Raw genomic sequence first — 18,200 nt, forward strand, 5'->3', positions numbered from 1 at the left:
ATAGCTGTAGACTTTTCAGTGGACTACAACCTTTTTAAGGGAATGCGATGTACAGTAGTCAACCATTTATCATGTCCCAGATCAAGCCGCCATTTTTCCACAAATTTGCAGAATTTTTGCCAAATTCTGAATAGAGTATTCACATCAAAGATTTAGTTTTATCTGTATTATTTCTTTCATCATTTTATTTCAAATTAAAACCAACATCACCCCCACAGTACCCAGTTTCTGAGACAGACCCATATATATATATATATATATATATATATATATATATATATATATATATATACACACACACACACATATACATACACACACACCCCTTTCACTGACGTCACCCGAAACCGGAAGTAAACAAACCCTGCGCCATATTGGAAGACCAACAAACTCGTGATTAGGGGGAAATAACGGCAGCGTGCGGTATGTGAACCCACGAGGCACTTGGATCATCAAAAACCTACAATAGTAAACTTTTGTGCTGTGTTAGGGTTCTAACAAAGCTGATGGGAAAGGTGAAAAGAAGTCTTTCTTCAGAATACCAGCTGTGATTGAGACACAAGGGGAGCAAACCAAGGAGCTTTCTGCCAGGAGACAGCGAGAGGATTTAGCTGCTTTACGCAGAGTGGATCTGAATACTTCAAATCTACAACAGTACAGAATATGTTCAGACCATTTTGTTACTGGTAAGTCACTAGGCTAGAGTGTTGTAGAACATTTTTTTAAATGTTTACTGAATAAAAACATCCTTAATTTTATCACATTTATGTTATATATTTCATTTCTTTCTTTTGTTTTAATTTTCCTCCCTCCATCCCTCTTTGGATTTTAAATATTAGTTTTTCCCCATGTCCAAATAATTCAAATATATATATATATATATATATATATATATATATATATATATATATATATATGAGATAAGTCGTAAATTAAAAATAAATTATGAAATAAAAAAATCCATAACAGCATGAATACAGATTGCAATAGTGGTCAAGTGCTATAATTTTTTTAACATGATAGTGGAGAATTTCATTTAATCTGCACTGATTATTATATGAGATATTAATGAACAAATTCTGAACAGGTCTTTCATAGAATGGAACAACTGTTAATGTAGTAAAGAAAACACTGTTAACATGTTAATAAAAGGGGGCGTCGTGGCTCAGGTGGATAAGGCGCCATACCATAAATCCGGGGACCCGGGTTCGATTCCGACCCGAGGTCATTTCCCGATCCCTCCCTGTCTCTCTCCCACTCATTTCCTGTCTCTACACTGTCCTATCCAATAAAGGTGAAAAAAGCCCCAAAAAAATCTTAAAAAAAAAAAAAAAATGTTAATAAAAGAGAATTTGCTGCTACATTTCAGGTGTAGTTTGTTTTATGTATGCAGGTACTTGCATAGATGTGTACTTGGTCTTCCAATATGGCGCCCTAACAAAATCTCGCGGTGCGGTGACGTCACGCGAAAGCCCTTTCTCTCTCTCTCTCTCTCTCTCTCTCTCTCTCTATATATATATATATATATATATATATATATATATATATATATAAAATATCCCACGAAAAAAGCCAGCCAATATCATTATTATTATTCATACACATTCCTTTCGGGTGTTTAACACGTCTTTCTCTTTCAAAATTCTCTCAAAATCTTCCGTATTTTTTCTTTTTTAACGAAGCAAACCTGGCAGCTACACTACCGTTCAAAAGTTTGGGGTCACCCAGACAATTTTGTGTTTTCCATGAAAAGTCACACTTTTATTTACCACCATAAGTTGTAAAATGAATAGAAAATATAGTCGAGACATTTTTCTGGCCATTTTGAGCATTTAATCGACCCCACAAATGTGATGCTCCAGAAACTCAATCTGCTCAAAGGAAGGTCAGTTTTATAGCTTCTCTAAAGAGCTCAACTGTTTTCAGCTGTGCTAACATGATTGTACAAGGGTTTTCTAATCATCCATTAGCCTTCTGAGGCAATGAGCAAACACATTGTACCATTAGAACACTGGAGTGAGAGTTGCTGGAAATGGGCCTCTATACACCTATGGAGATATTGCACCAAAAACCAGACATTTGCAGCTAGAATAGTCATTTACCACATTAGCAATGTATAGAGTGGATTTCTGATTAGTTTAAAGTGATCTTCATTGAAAAGAACAGTGCTTTTCTTTCAAAAATAAGGACATTTCAAAGTGACCCCAAACCTTTGAACGGTAGTGTACATTTGTTTACAAATTGTCAGAGTCGCTCGCTAGCGCGGATGTTTTACATGTCCGACGTGTGACGTCATGTTGTCTTGACAAACATGCAATATCGTAAACCATATTCAACGCTCATTCTCCATTGGTGATTGTAGAGTGATGAGCGATATGCTAACAATACTGCATGCTATCAAACCAAATGAATGAAACCTGTTAGAAGGGTCTAGAACACGTGCTTTTCTTCCATTGAAAAAAAAAAAAAGTTCTATACGTAGAACAATTCCTGATATTTCACTCCGATGAGGTCGCTCGCAGTGTTTTCCCGCTGACTAGATGTCAAAATGGTGAACCGGTTCAAAATTAAAATTCCTTTGATTAACTTGTGGGGTTTTTTTTTTTGTGAATGTCCATATCATATAAACATCATCACACAGTGGCGTGAAGATATGAAGTTTATCTTCTCGCGTTGAAAATATTTTCGCTTCGCTCACTCGGGGATATGTTCAGCACTTGAAGATAAACTTCATGTCTTCGCGTAATCGTGTAATATCCTCCTCTAGATATGAGTGAAAGCCCTGCTTTTCAAATCACTACTGAAAATGCATTTAGGGTTTTTTTTTAATCCATATTTTCTATTTTAGTCAGAGGTGAGTGATGGCTAACACCCCCCCCCATATGGTTTTAAACTGACACAGAGCAGCTGAATCACTAGAAGACGCTTTAACCTGTATGTGGGAGTCTTTAAGCAGAGTGCTGAGCTTTTTGTACTCGTGGGTGGCCATGTTCTTCTCCCCAAAGGTGAAACTGATCAGCCAACGGTGTCGAGCCAACTTGTCCTGAAATCACGTTCAGAAAAAGGACAATTAGTGCACTTATAATCCAAGCCATCAGAAATTCTGTCTGGTCTGATCTGCTTGTAGAGTCACAGCGCATGCTATACTACAAACATGAATGTGCGTCTTATACTCCGGAATATATACGGCAACAGCAGGTTTTGATTTGGCGATGATTTAGTGATGAATCCAGTCAGTCGCCGTGACTTCTTTATGTTTGAAACAAATGTGAACTGCAATTCCACCTCATGTAAGGCTTGGTATGGATGGGCAATACGACGATATTACAACGCTGTAGTCGAGTCACTAAACCTCAAGTCTCGAGTCCGAGTCGTTAAAAAAAAATAAATTTGAGTCGAGTCCAAGACTCCAACCGCACCATGTGACGGTGTCTGTTTCAGCGCCATTAACGTTAGTTTGTTCCTGAACATGGCGTATGAACAGGTGAATGTGCTTCTCTTTATCAGGGAGTGTAAAGTATTCTGTCAGAGACGGTTGAGAGACGGATGGAAGTGCAGAAGGTGTGTTTATTAACACAAGTGAAGACGGTAAACAATCCAGAACGGCAGGCAAAATCATAAAACTGCGAAACAGGCGATAGGTCGAGCGAGGCACAAACAGGCTACCGTAGACTCGGCAGAATCAAAGACAAGAAACAGGAAATCAGGAAACCAAACAAGGCTCAGTAATGTGTCAGAAACGCAACTCAATACTTCGCAAAGTAAGTGCGTTTTCACATCAGCGTGCCGTGCTGATTGCGCCTTAGTCCTCTTGCGAGTCGTTTACTGTGCGCAAGAGAGAGAGTCCGCTTGGCGTGTGCGTTGTCTGGAGCGCGCCCGAGAGTCTACCTGCGCCAAGGCACGCAGGTGTGACAATCTTGCACAAAATTAGTATAAAAATTAATCTAGATATAAATGTCTTATGGAAATTATTATGGCATGTGACAAAAAATAAAGAAAAAAATCCAAGTCCTCGTCTCGAATTTATGAGTCCGAATGCAGTTAATGTTAAACGAGTCATCAGTGCTCAAGTCCAAGTCGAGTCACGAGTCCTTAAAATTAGGGCACGAGTTGGACTCGAGTGCTACAAGTCTGTGATATCAATATTATGATCAGAATCGGAGTCAGAATCAGGTTTATTGGCCAAGTATGTTGAGACACACAAGGGATTTGGTTCTGCTCTTGCGACGGATCATACTTCTACACCTCTTGGTCAAGACTTGGCAACTCCTTTAAACAAGCCCGTTGCGTTCCCGACAGCCTTAAACTGATTGATGTATTGCTTCCTCAAACTCAAAGTACACTTTATGGCCAAAAGTATGTAGACCTGACCCTTAATGTGGTTCTTCCCCAAACTGTTGCCACGCAAGTGTCTGTAATGTCTTTGTATGCTGGAACCAAGGAACGAGTCCAAACCTGTTCCAGCATGCTCCATGCTTGGCAAAGCTAGTGTTGAGGAATTTGAGCATCCTGCACAGAGCCCTGACCTCAGCCCTACTGGGATGAAGAGATGCAGTTGCCGCTGTTCCACAGGTGTGATAGTCAGGTGTCCACAAGCTTTAGACCATACAATGTTTCTCATGAAATTAAAAGGTGCGCTTTTTAAATGGATTTCAGATCTTAGCTCCTGGTGAAATTGCATCTTATTCTCTGAAAATATAATCCTGGCAGGGCTCTATGTTAACTTTGAGACATGGTTGCCCATTCGGGCAATCATTTGTAGAAATCTGGTTGCCCAAACTCAGAACATGGTTGCCCAAATATTACATTTTTTTTATTTATTATACAACCTTCTCAGACGCTGTCTGTATCAACAAGCATCGACACTAGCGCCCCATGCGAGTAATGCGGTAATTAGTCATGTAGTGAAGGACATACCAATATTCAGTCCCCCCAGGATTCCGTGGGCCTTTTTTGTGATTGTTGCAGGCTAAAATGTCTGATGTTGCGGGGTTTTTTTCCAAAAAATTGCGATGAAAGTTGCGGTGTTTAGGTTTTTGTTGCGATTACATTGCGGGAGGAAGTGAAAGTTGCAAGAAATTGTTGCGATTTTCTCTTTTTGTGATTAAAACTGAGTGATATATTAAATATTAAGTTATTACTGAAAAACTATTGATTAAAAAAAACAAAGACACTGAGAAATGGTCCTATAAACAACTTTACCAATATAAAAGATTACCAGGACTACAAAAATACAGAAAAATAGGCTTTACTTATCCAAATGCACCTGTTGGTTCAAAAGTTAAAGTGCATAGAACCTCACAGCACAACATGAAGTTACCTTAAAATATAATATAAATGCCTCAGCTTTCATGTAAGAAAAAAACTTAATACTAGTACTGTGTGCAGGCAGTCTCTCCTGAAGACAATAATTATAAACTAATAAAATAAATGGCTCAGGCTTCATAGAAGAAAAAAAAAAAAACAATTTGAACAGAATCTCACAGTATGATGCTGAAGCTGCCTAAACAATGGAAAATAAAATATAATTTTGGCAAAAATGTTGGCACCCATTAACTTCTTGTATTAAGTAAAAAATAATGTAAAGTGCGCACAGTCCTTCACTGTAAACATAACACACTTTCAGTAACAGAATTTAAGCCTACATAAACACTGACTCGCACATCATGCAGTGTTGCCAGATACTGCTGACGTTTTCCAGCCCAAAATATGTTCAAAACCCGCCAAAATGCACTTAAAACCACCCAATCTGGCAACACTGTGCGCATGCTGCTTCTCTTGAACGTATACACGGAAGTAAGGCGGAAGGTAGTTTGTCGACGTCACCTCAAGACGACACCAACGATTGGTCAAATTTGCAGGAAAGTTGCGGTGATTGGATATAATTGCAACACCGCCCTGAATTCGCGGGGATTGGTTGAATTTGCGTTGAAGTTGCAAATCGCAACATCGCGAAATCCTGGAGGGTCTGAATAGAACACTGAATATGCACTACGCGATAATTATTAGCAATGGGAAACTGTATTGCGAGCCCGCGATGTGCAAATGTGAATTCTGCTAGTTGAACATCCCGTAATGATAACATGGACGCGGTCTTTCCGAGTCAAACAATCGCAAATCGTGATGGAATTTCATCATAATATGAATGAATAAACATCGTTTTTCACGCAAGTTGACATATTTGGGTAGTTGCCCGATCGGGCAAGCATTTGTGAGTGTCTGGTTGTCCAAATCTATTGAATGGTTGCCCCGGGCTACTGTTAATGTCGAGCCCTGCCTGGGCTCTATCAGTACGCTGCACACCTCTGACAAATCTGACAGGAGCCAGCAACACTGCTGCCAAAACACTGACAGGAGCTGAGGAGTGGGTTTGTGCTCTGAAAACATCACCTTGTTCCCTCACATTTGTTGGTGCACTAACTGCTAACTGATGAATGCAGCATCAACATGGTCACCATGGTTGAACTTGTGGAAACACTGCTGCAACCTGGACTCTGAGAATGCGCGCAAGCCGAGTTTATCTGGTTAAACTGTAAGTAAGTTTACAAACTATCAAGCTTCTCATGAAATTAGGTGCTGGAAAAGGACCGGAGAAACACTGGCTACATTTAGCCAAAAAGACCGGAGATTCTCAGATGAGCATCTATCAGCCAAATAAGCTGCGTGTTATTTATTTGTTACCTCGAAGCTCTGCTTGGTGAGAATCTCCAGGTCGGGCATGTGCTGCAACACCTGTGTATAAATCTCTCGGGCATCCAGAGTCTTCAAAAACTGAGGGGAAAGAAACAAAACAAAACACCATTTAGACAGTGTGTGGAAATAAATGATGCATTTATCTACCTGAGAGTTAAAGGATCATCAAGAATAAGTCATTTGTTCTACCTAAGGTAATCTTTCGTATGAAATTTGTTCCAAGTCGGTAGCTAACTGCTTTGTTTATGTGCAAGAGCATTTTGGTTTGTGTGTATTTTACTTGTCATGCACGAATATGCTGAGCAGGATGTGGACTTTGGTATGTGTCTTGAAGTAGAAGGGTGCCAAGTGAGGGGGTTTCAAACTTGTATGACGGTCTCTGAAACTAGTCAATAAACTGTTGGCTTGCCATCAGTGAGTGAAGAAATACTGTGCGTGTGTGAATATTTATTTAAGAACTTCCTTTACATTTAGTAAATTCATAATAATAATAATAATAATAATCTAACTATTTAAAGCTGCACTGGCAGACCGATATAACAGGTACTTTATATTAGTAAGAAGGTACTTATTAGATACTTGTAGAAGGCAGCTGCGAAAACATCTGGCAAAAGCGTCATGTGCAAGATCAAATTATGATGATGATGCCCTTTATTGTCACTAGTCACATGTACCAGCGAAATTAGCCGTCAACCTGTCCGTACATATACAACATACAATTGACATAGGGTAGACAGGACAGGAAGACAGGAATAAAGATAAAAAAGGAAACACAACATGAGGAGTGATAAGGAAAAAAAAAAAAAAGAACACCCCCCCCACTATGCTCCGGTCAGGAGTACAGTGTGGGAACATTTAAAAAACCTTTGCATAAGCACACAACAACACAAGTACACTTTAAACACGAGACTTGAGGGGGGGAGGGGAGGAGGTAATCCAGTGCAAGCAAGCAGCCGTCCGCTCCTGCAGCCATGAAGGCGCTGGTCACGCACCCGCTTGTCACACTGGGGGTAAAAATGGCGACCGCGGAGAGTTAGAGAGGAATGCGAGGAATGAGAGCGTCTCCCGGCAGTGACCTTCAGGGGGAAATGTTTCTCAGCAACGGCCTGAACCAAGGCCGGTGCTGTCTCAGGGCGCCGAATGTCGATAAGATACGAATTGTTTGGTCTTTCCAGACGCAGTCTTTGCATGTCCACACCGCTCGTTCATGTCTGTCCATTTCGTCCATTCTATTCAAACTGATTTCCGAAAAACGTATTCCTTGCAAAGCTGAAAGCTGCTCCGAGATAACAACCATTTGTGGTTAAAGTTCTGAATGTCCACAGTCTGAGTGCCAACAGCTTTGCCCACCACTCCAATCATATCGGGCAGCTTTGTTACAATTACAGAAGCTAACTTCTAACATTTATAGTAAACGCCATTAAAAGAGCTTAGGTGTCACTGCAAGCCACGCAAGGGTGCACACACACAAACAAACAGTAATAAGCATTCTCTAGTTGGAAATTAAGCCCACTGGAAGCCTTAAAATCAAAACCTGAGAAATTTTCTGAATCCATAGTAGGGAATGAACGAATGACAACAACAACTATCATTATTATTATTATTATTATTATTATTATTATTAATAAATATTAGCTGAATACTACTACTAATAGTAGATAGAGGATACAATTTCCTCTCTTAGTATCATAGTGTTGCTCAAGCAAATTGGCTATTTACTGTATTATTACAGTGTCTTGCAAAAGTATTCATCCCCCTTGGTGTTTTGTCGCATCATAAGATGGATTTTTTGGAGGGTTAGCACCATTTGATTTACACAACATGCTGACCACTTTAAAAGGTGCAAACTGTTGTTTTATTGTGACACAAACAATAAGATGGAAAAAAAACCCACAGAAATCTGGAGTGTGCATAGGTATTCACCCTCTTTCACACGAAACCCCTAAATAAGAGCTGCTCCAACAAATTCACTTCATAAGTCACAATTAGCTGATTAAGATCCACCTGTGTGCAATCAAAGTGTCACATGATCTGTCACATGATGTCTCGATAAATTAACCTGTTCTGGAAGGACCCTGACTCTGCAGCACTACTAAGCAAGCAACATGAGAACCAAGGAGCCTCCAAACAGGTCAGAGACAAAGTTGTGGAGAAGTATAGATCAGGGTTGGGTTATAAAAATATCCCAAACTTTGAATATCCCACAGAGCTCCATTAAATCCATTATAGCAAAATGGAAAGAATATGGCACCACTACAAACCTGACAAGAGAAGGCCCCGCCCACCAAAACTCACAGACCGGGCAAGGAGGGCATTAATCAGAGATACAACAAAGACACCAAAGATAACACTGAAGGAGCTGCAAAGATCCACAGCGGAGATGGGAGTATCTGTCCATAGGACCACTTTAAGCCGTACACTCCACAGAGTGGGCGGAGCTTTTTGGAAGTGTGGCCAGAAAAAAAAAAAAAAAAAAGAGTCATTGCTTAAGAAAACCCGTTTGGAGTTTGACCAACAGCAAGTGGCAGACTCCCCAAACACATGGAAGGAGATTCTCTGGTCAAATGAGACAAAAATTGATCTTTTTGGCCATCATGGGAAATGCCATGTGTGGCACAAACCCAACACCCTGAGAACACCATTCCTACAGTGAAGCATGGTGGTGGCAGCATCATGCTGTGGGGATGTTTTTCATCTGCAGGGACAGGAAAGCTGGTCAGGACTGAAGGAAAGATGGATGGCACTAAATACAGGGCAATTCTGGAGGAAAGCCTGTTTGAGTCAGCCAGAGGTTTGAGACTGGGATGAAGGTTCATGTTCCAGCAGGACAATGACCCTAAACATACTGCTAAAGCTACACTAGAGTGGTTTAAAGAGAAACATTTAAATGTCTTGGAATGGCCTAATCAAAGCCCAGACCTCAATCCAGTTGAGAATCTGTGGCATAACTTGAAGATTGCTGTACACCAACGCAACCCATCTAACTTGGAGTTGGAGCAGTTTTGCCTTGAGGAATGGGCAAAAATCCCAGTGGCTAGATGTGCTAAGCTAAAAAAAAAAAAAAGACATACCCAAAGAGACTTGCAGCTGTAATTGTTGTAAAAGGTGGCTCTACAAAGTATTGACTTGGGGGGGATGAATACTTATGCACAACAATTTTCACCTTTAAAGCTGTAGGCATGTTGTGTAAATCAAATGGTGCTAACCCTCCAAAAATGCATTTTAATTCCAGCTTGTAATGCGACAAAACAGGACAAACACCAAGGGGGATGAATACTTTTGCAAGACACTGTATATTTAGCTTTGATATCAGGTGAAGAGCCATATTTGTGGAAACTCCGATATTAAGCCATTATTATTATTATTATTAGTTGGTAAAGTACAAGCATTACAATCTGTCACTGTTAATGCTGACTAGGTGTGGGTGATCATATCATTATACCTGCCAAGAAAACCACACTAGTGTAGTACCTTTAAAAAATAAAATTATGAATATTTGTATAATACATTGTTCTATTGAAATAAATACCATTTTATCTTGGGGAAAAAAAAAACACACTTAAAAAGAAAATTTTCAAAAAATTGTCATTTCTTTTTTACAATTAAAAATCTTTGAGATGAAGTACAAATTTCAGCCGCTTTGTCAGTTTGAAATTATTTTTTTTTAAACATTTCACAAATTTTTACTCTAAAACATTTTATTTTTTTAATATTTTAAACATCTTTTTATATATTAAAAATTTAAATATGAAACACTAATATACTAATTAAAAAATATTTAGCACTACAAAAGAGGCTTTTTTTAACATTTGAAAGCCTTTTTTTTTTTTTTTAAATGTTAAGCTGAATGATGATATCACAATATCCACGATATCCTCGAAAACCACTGTATATTGCGACAATTTTACATCATATCACCTAGCTGGAGATAAAACCTTTCAGATGGAGACAGAATGATAATGACAGCTGGAGGTGGAGAACGAGAACGAAGAGGAGGAGACAGGAGAAAAGGGGAAGAAGAAGAGATGAAAGAGGGAGCGGGAGGAGGAGGAGGAAAGAGATGAAGGAGTAGAAGAGAAAGGAAAAGAGTGAGGAAGAAGAGGAAGGAGAAGCAGCCAATGGTGAAACGAGATCTCACCAGCACACTGCCCTCCTGCGTGAGGGAGCTGCCGGGGGGGAACAGAGCCGTCGTGCTGGTCACTACGTCGAAGCTTTCGCACAGATCAGTGTGTAAGGTGCAGTCCATCCAGCCCACCTTCACTAGACCATTCTACAACACACACACACACACACACACACTTTAATGTCAACACCTACCCGTATAACAGTTCTGATCACTACAGAATAGTGAAACATTTCACCAAGCGTTGGGTCATTAAATATAAATATGATAAAAAAAGAAATACCTACCAACATTCCGGCGAGTTTCTGTCTCGTCTGAGACTCCAGACAATCTATATAGTCATAAATAAATAAAAAACACCCTTACTAAGTCATCAAATTAATACGAAGTCACTATTTCCATTGCTTTAGTTGTATATAATGAGTAAAGAATAATACACGACAGAAAATAATCCAATATGTTACCACCACCAGCCTTTACCATCCTGAAGTGGATTGTTTTTGTAGAACAGCAAGGTCTGAAGTACGTTATTCCACTTAGGTGGGGTTTACATTAAACCGTATCAGCGGATCATCAGATTAACGTTTTTAAAAACGATTAGCGTGCACACAGCAACACCAATACACGGATACGCTAATCACATGACTAATTCGGCACATAAGTTGAAATGTGTCAGTGCGGCTCATCGCTTCCTCCTCAGTGGCTGCGCTCCAAATCACTCCACCCTGAACAGCGAGTGCCCTCTGGAGGGTGCGCACTCCGGCCCTGCGCAGCTCACAGAGCGCGCGGGTGAAGTGCACGAGCAGTGATTCGGGACTGAGCCCACTGTGTGTGAGATCCTAGTGCATGTCGGGCATGCGCGTCACTTACCACTTGCAAGTGGAAGGATGGCAAGCCTAAAGACAATCATAACTACACAATGGGCAGTATTTGCATCAGTATTTGCAGTATTTTCATACTTTTATACTCTTTAATGAAAGGTGATACAAGGCGGAAGTTCGCGCCGTTTTTCAGCAGTCGCGTCACATGACCAACGCCAGCGAATCAGGAAGGTGGATGTCACAGTGACGTTGTCCAATGAGACGCCAGCTAGAGCTCAGCACAGCGTATCCGCGTATTCTCAATGTTTACACAGCACCGGACCAGACACGATCTGGATTGAATACGTGGACCCTGGCGGATTCCCGTTTCCCGGCGTTTCCAGGCGTTTTAATGTAAACGGACAGTGCATCCGCGAAGAAAACGAGACAGATACGGTCTAATGTAAACTTGGCCTTATACAGCACTGATTTTTCCAACAATTATGGTTTTAATTTATCAAGCAGCAACATTTTGTGCTTTGTAGTTGTTTACACTGTACGTATTTAATATCTAATGTTAGTTCCTGTTATCGCTTAGATTATAGCCAAATACATCCACCTAATTTTTGATGGCTTTGATTGTACGACGTTCGTACCGTACGTACGAAGAACCAGTACCAGCACAGGGAACCCGACTGTAAGTGCAAGGCGACGCATCTCAGGAAAAAAAAAAAAAAAAACTGACCAACAAAATCTGCATCTTTATTTCCATAAAACAGATTGGTTTTTATCCGGCGCTTATTTTTAATTTGCTTTTTTTTTTTTATTACGTAGGATTATTGATTTACGAACACATTTTACAGAAAATATTCACGACAGTTTCGTATAAAACTAGTTAAAACTGTTTTATTAGTCCACTCTCTTGTTAGACAGCTGACAGTTTGTATTGTGTAAAAGGGCGATAGATGGATGTAAGAGTTTCGCAGGGAGAGTTTTATTGAAAGCACGCTCGCAAACAGATCCAAAATGGAGACAAAACCAGGCAGTGGTGGAGCGAGGCACAGACAGGATATCAGAGGGAATACAATACTTCACAAACAGGGTGAAAACCAGAAAAGTGATACAAAATACAAGGCTTTCACAAAGTCTGTGTGTTACTCAGTGGGCGGTACGGTGGTGTAGTGGTTAGCACGGTCCCCTCACAGCAAGAAGGTTCTGGGTTCGAACCCAGCGGCCGGCGAGGGCCTTTCTGTGTGGAGTTTGCATGTTCTCCCCGTGTCTGCATGGGTTTCCTCCGGGTGCTCCGTTTTCCCCCACAATCCAAAGACATGCAGTTAGGGTAGACGTGGGGCAGCCTTGGGCTGAGGTGCCCTTGAGCAAGGTACCGAACCCCTGACTGCTCCCCGGGCACTCTGGTGTGGCTGCCCACTGCTCTGGGTGTGTGTGCACGTGTGTTCACTGTCTCAGATGGGTTAAATGCAGAGGGATGAATTTCACTGTGCTTGAAGTGTGCATGTGACGAATAAATAAAGGTTTCTTCTACTCAGAGTCCTTATATAAATGTCTGTGCTGTGATTGCGCTCTAATCAGGAACAGATGCATGGTAGACATCGAGAGATGTAACCAGACACATTAAATTTCATAATGGATGGTAACTATGTAGTAGTGCTATAAAATGAAAGTGCTGGTTCACTGCTGTCCCCCAGGCACCCAGCAGAGTCACACTAGGGCTGTGCTCGTTTGCCATCAGTTGCTCACGATATCGTACCAAATATATCGCGATATATCGAGTTGAACGATGTCTTTAATGTATTGTAAGCAGAGGGTGCGAATACGTTTGGCGCCAAAATTATTCAAATCAGTGAGTCTTGAGACGAGGCCATGGAGACATGGGGGACGTAATTAGCGGCTTGCAGCGTCTGTAGCAGAGCGCATTGAAACTTAATCTACTGATAACAACATACCGATTGAGCCACTTCCAGTTGATATTATCCAAGCAAACTTCAGATTTGGGTCACCAAATGTCTAAAGATGTTATCTACTTCATCATTTGTTGTGTTTCAATAACAAAAGTCGGACGATAAAGGCACAAATGACAGAGATATTGGATACTAATTAGACAACAAACAGCCATTACGGCATGCTGCTGCCTTAAGACACTGATTCTGATTGGCTAGCTTATAATACACCAGCCAATCAGAATGAGGGTTTCAAAAAGTAGTTTGGATGAAAAAAGGCTCATTTCTAGCGCGCGTGCCCTGAGTAACTGGAAGCGCCATTTGTAAATAAAAACGTTTTTGGTTGGAACAAGTTGCAAGCATGAATTTCTGTCGACTTCTGGCATGAAACATGCTTTAAATCAAGTGAAAATTGATGACAACCTGCTACAGAACCGGGAGACATGCATGAAATATGTCATATATGGGATTTTCGATTTTCAAGTGAGTAAACGATATCGTATTGTACCCCCGAAAATCGTGCATGATCGAGTATCGCGAGCTGTGAGCACAGCCCCAAGTCAGACCATAATAAATGTCATCGTGTTGTTTCTGGCGCATGGCATGATTTTGCGCCCTTGCGAATATTTTGCTCTTAAACTCATCAGGAGCTCTGCTTTTAGACACCGACTAAATATCCATATGACGTTCTCATTCCCTCGCCAGCCTCTCCTGCATTCCTTTTGTTGTACAAAGCACTGTGACTGTTAAAAAGCGCTGACACCCGAAACTCCTTCCATAACCGTTACATAAACATCTCCTACAATCTGTTAAACAACAACAATGCACTTTTTTAAATCAGTTTATTAGATTACAGTATATGGCACGTTTGCTCTACAAGTGAACAAAATGTTACTAAATAAATAGTAATGTATTAGAACAAGTGCATTAATATAAACCTGTTATTTATATTACAAATGAAACTACTGTCCGAGCCGCGTAGTTACAGGTTGTTACATCCATCCATCACCGCTTATCCTGTGCAGGGCGAGCTGGATCCTATCCCAGCTGACTATGGGTGAGAGGCGGGCGGGGTTCACCCTGGACAAGTCGCCAGATCATCGCAGGGCTGGCACACAGAGACACACAACCATTCACACTCACACCGACGGTCAATTTAGGGAAACCGGAGCACCCGGAGGAAACCCACGCAGACACGGGGAGAACATGCAAACTCCACACATGCCCCTTTTCCACCAAAGCAGTTCCAGGGCTGGTTTGGGGCCAGTGCTTAGTTTGGAACCGGGTTTTCTGTTTCCACTGACAAAGAACTGGCTCTGGGGCCAGAAAAACCGGTTCCAGGCTAGCACCAACTCTCTGCTGGGCCAGAGGAAAGAACCGCTTACGTCAGCGGGGGGGCGGAGTTGTTAAGCCCAACAACAATAGCAAGACCGCCAAAGCCAACATAACACCAGCTAATGTTAGCTCATAACAAAGGCTAACATAACCATCTCACATTCAGTGTAAGAAAGAGTCAAAACGTTATTAGGTTATTACCTGTCTCCTAGAACAGGGCTTTTCAAAGTGTGGGGCGCGCCCCCCCTGGGGGGGCGCCAGAGTTCTTCGGGGGGGCGCAACGTGAGAGACAAAATGGATCGATTTTTAGTACCTAAAGCTACAGTGAGTGAGGAGACAAAGTCTGGGCCAAGCAAAAAAACAGAGCCTCCAGGATGTTGCGATTTGCAACTTCAGCGCAAATTCAACCAATCCCCGCGAATTCAGGGCGGTGTTGCAATTATATCCAATCACCGCAACTTTCCTGCAAATTTGACCAATCATTGGCGTCGTCTTGAGGTGACGTCGACAAACTACCTTCCGCCTTACTTCCGTGTGTTCAAGAGAAGCAGCATGCGCGCAGTGTTGCCAGATTGGGAGGTTTCAAGTGCATTTTGGCGGGTTTTGAACATATTTTGGACTGGAAAACGTCAGCAGTATCTGGCAACACTGAAAGTGTGTTATGTTTACAGTGAAGGACTGTGTGCACTTTATTTATTTTTTTACTTAATACAAGAAATTAATGGATGCCAACATTTTTGCCAAAATGGTATTTTATTTTCCATTGTTTAGGCAGCTTCAGCATCATACTGTGAGATTCTGTTCAAATTGTTTTTTTTCTTCTATGAAGCCTGAGCCATTTATTTTATTAGTTTATAATTATTGTTTAATTTAGTCTTCAGGAGAGACTGCCTGCACACAGTACTAGTATTAATAGTGTTTTTTCTTACATGAAAGCTGAGGCATTTATATTATATTTGAAGGTAACTTCATGTTGTGCTGTGAGGTTCTCTGCACTTTAACTTTTGAACCAACAGGTGCATTTGGATAAGTAAAGCCTATTTTTTTGCATTTTTGTAGTCCTGGTAATCTTTTATATTGGTAAAGTTGTTTATAGGACCATTTCTCAGTGTCTTTGTTTTTTTAATCAATAGTTTTTCAATAATAACTTAATATTTAACATATCACTCAATTTTAATCACAAAAAGAGAAAATCGCAACAATTTCTCGCAACTTTCACTTCCTCCCGCAATGTAATCGCAACAAAAACCTAAAAAACACCGCAACTTTCATCGCGATTTTTTGGAAAACCCCCGCAACATCAGACATTTTAGCCCGCAACAATCACAAAAAAGGCCCGCGAAATCCTGGGGGACTGGAAAAAGAAGGAAGTATGACCACGATTATTTAAAGTTTGGATTTTCATGGACTGGATCTGAAGATGCTCCACTGCCACAGTGTGTTGTCTGCCAAGAGGTCCTAGCTAACGATGCTATGAGATGTTTAAAATGTGTAAAACAAGATGTTTTAAAAAGCACAGATGTTTAAAATGTGAAAAAGAAAAAAATGTGTACAACAACCATTTTTTAAAAATACGAATGGTACATTAAGTATAGCAACAACAAAAATTGTAAGGGGGGGCGCGGTTGTTTATTTGCTCTCCGAGGGGGGGCTGACTCTCCCACACTTTGAAAACCCCTGTCCTAGAACATAATCGCCGTCCACTCAAAACCTGTCGATCAACAAAAACATATAGGATCTGCCGAATTTGTTTCTGATCCCAGTGAAGCACCATAAAGCCAGAAGCAGCAGCTGTACAAAGGCGAAGTCATCCATTATTGTTGTTGTTGCTTCGATGTTCGCGCCAAGGTTTATGCAAATGCAGCGACATAACTGACGTATACAGTGACGTAATGACGTGGCTCCTCTTAGCATCCCGAGCTATGGAAAAGCAAACTGGTTCTCAGCTGGCTCGCAAGTTGAACGAGTTGTGAACCAGCACCAGCCCCGGCTCCGAACCAGCCCTGGAACTGATTTGGTGGAAAAGGGGTAACAGAAAAGCCCCCGTCAGGCACTGGGCTCGAACCCAGAACCTTCTTGCTGTGAGGTGACAGTGCTAACCACTATACCACCGTGACGCCCCCAGATTGTTATAATTCCTAGTATTATGTTGATGTATACTGGAGTGTTTCCTGAACAAGCTAGAAAGACAATTAGGCATAAGCTTATTCATGCATTTATACAGTACATTAGTACAGCGTCTCTTATGGTTAATAAATAAGACACTTCAGTTCCTTAAGAGCAGGTGTTATGTGGTCATATTTGCGCTGCCCAGATAGAATTCGGGCAGCAAAATTCTGGACCAGCTGTAACTTGTGAATATTTGAATTATCTGCTTAGAATTTTGCTAACAAAAGATGAACATGGAGACGTTCTTGGTTTTTGCCCATTTGTTTCTCGAACACACGGAGGTTGAAAATGACGTAATTCTAGCCTGACAATAAACAATCCTGGACAATGTGCAATATAATGTGCAATACCTCTTCCGTTGGCCCCTTTGCCCCCCCTTCCCCATATCTTATTCTTTTTTATATTTGTATCTGCAAATACCTAATTTAATTTATCTAGAAGTTTTTCTCTATTTCTATTCTCTGTTTATCCTGTAATGATGCTACTGGAATTTTAATTTCCCTGAGGGAACCCGCCCAAAAGGATCAATAAAGTTCTACTGAATCTAATCTAATTCAGAGTTCCAACTTCCTGCTTCTGAGGCAAGTTGAATGTAGCTTTAAATCCACACTTCCTGACCAATCAAATTTGAGAATTTAACAGCGCTGTCATAAATGTGAACGAATTGATTTATTCTGGATTTAGTTAATTTTATATCGTCGTCATCATCATGATCATCATCATCATTATTAAGGCTCCCTTAAAGATGCAATAGTCTTTTTTTATTTCTTCATACAAATAGCCTTGAAGATATGTTGAACATGATAATACGTGAGGGAGGGGCTTTGACTCATTAGCATAACTATGGAACTGTGTCACACCAAGATGGCGACGCCACTGAGAAAACATCGTGACTCTGCATTGACCTCGGAGAGTTTTGAGTCACAGCGATATCATTTGTGGTTGATATCCGCAAATAGATCTGTGAAACAAGAGATGGACAGATCTTTTCTCTGTTCCTGCTTTTATATGTTCTCGTTTCTTTCTCTGTAAGATTAAAACATTAGGTGTATAACTCCATACTCGCTACTGTGGAGTCGAGCCCATGCACTGTAAGGCTAAGATAGCTAAGCGCTAGCTAGA

At 40.8% G+C, this 18,200-nt stretch overlaps 1 protein-coding gene across 1 annotated transcript in view; it reads right to left on the minus strand.

Annotated features, from left to right (window-relative positions):
- dnajc10 (DnaJ (Hsp40) homolog, subfamily C, member 10) overlaps positions 1-18,200 on the minus strand; it is a 139,542-nt gene that overhangs the window by 80,858 nt on the left and 40,484 nt on the right. The window contains 4 exon segments of the mRNA XM_060928986.1: positions 2,933-3,043; positions 6,682-6,771; positions 10,832-10,963; positions 11,104-11,147. Of these exon segments, the coding sequence (XP_060784969.1) occupies positions 2,933-3,043; positions 6,682-6,771; positions 10,832-10,963; positions 11,104-11,147 (377 nt within the window).

The sequence above is a fragment of the Neoarius graeffei genome, chromosome 9 (assembly GCF_027579695.1).
Source record: "Neoarius graeffei isolate fNeoGra1 chromosome 9, fNeoGra1.pri, whole genome shotgun sequence".
NCBI classification, from domain to species: Eukaryota; Metazoa; Chordata; class Actinopteri; order Siluriformes; family Ariidae; genus Neoarius; species Neoarius graeffei.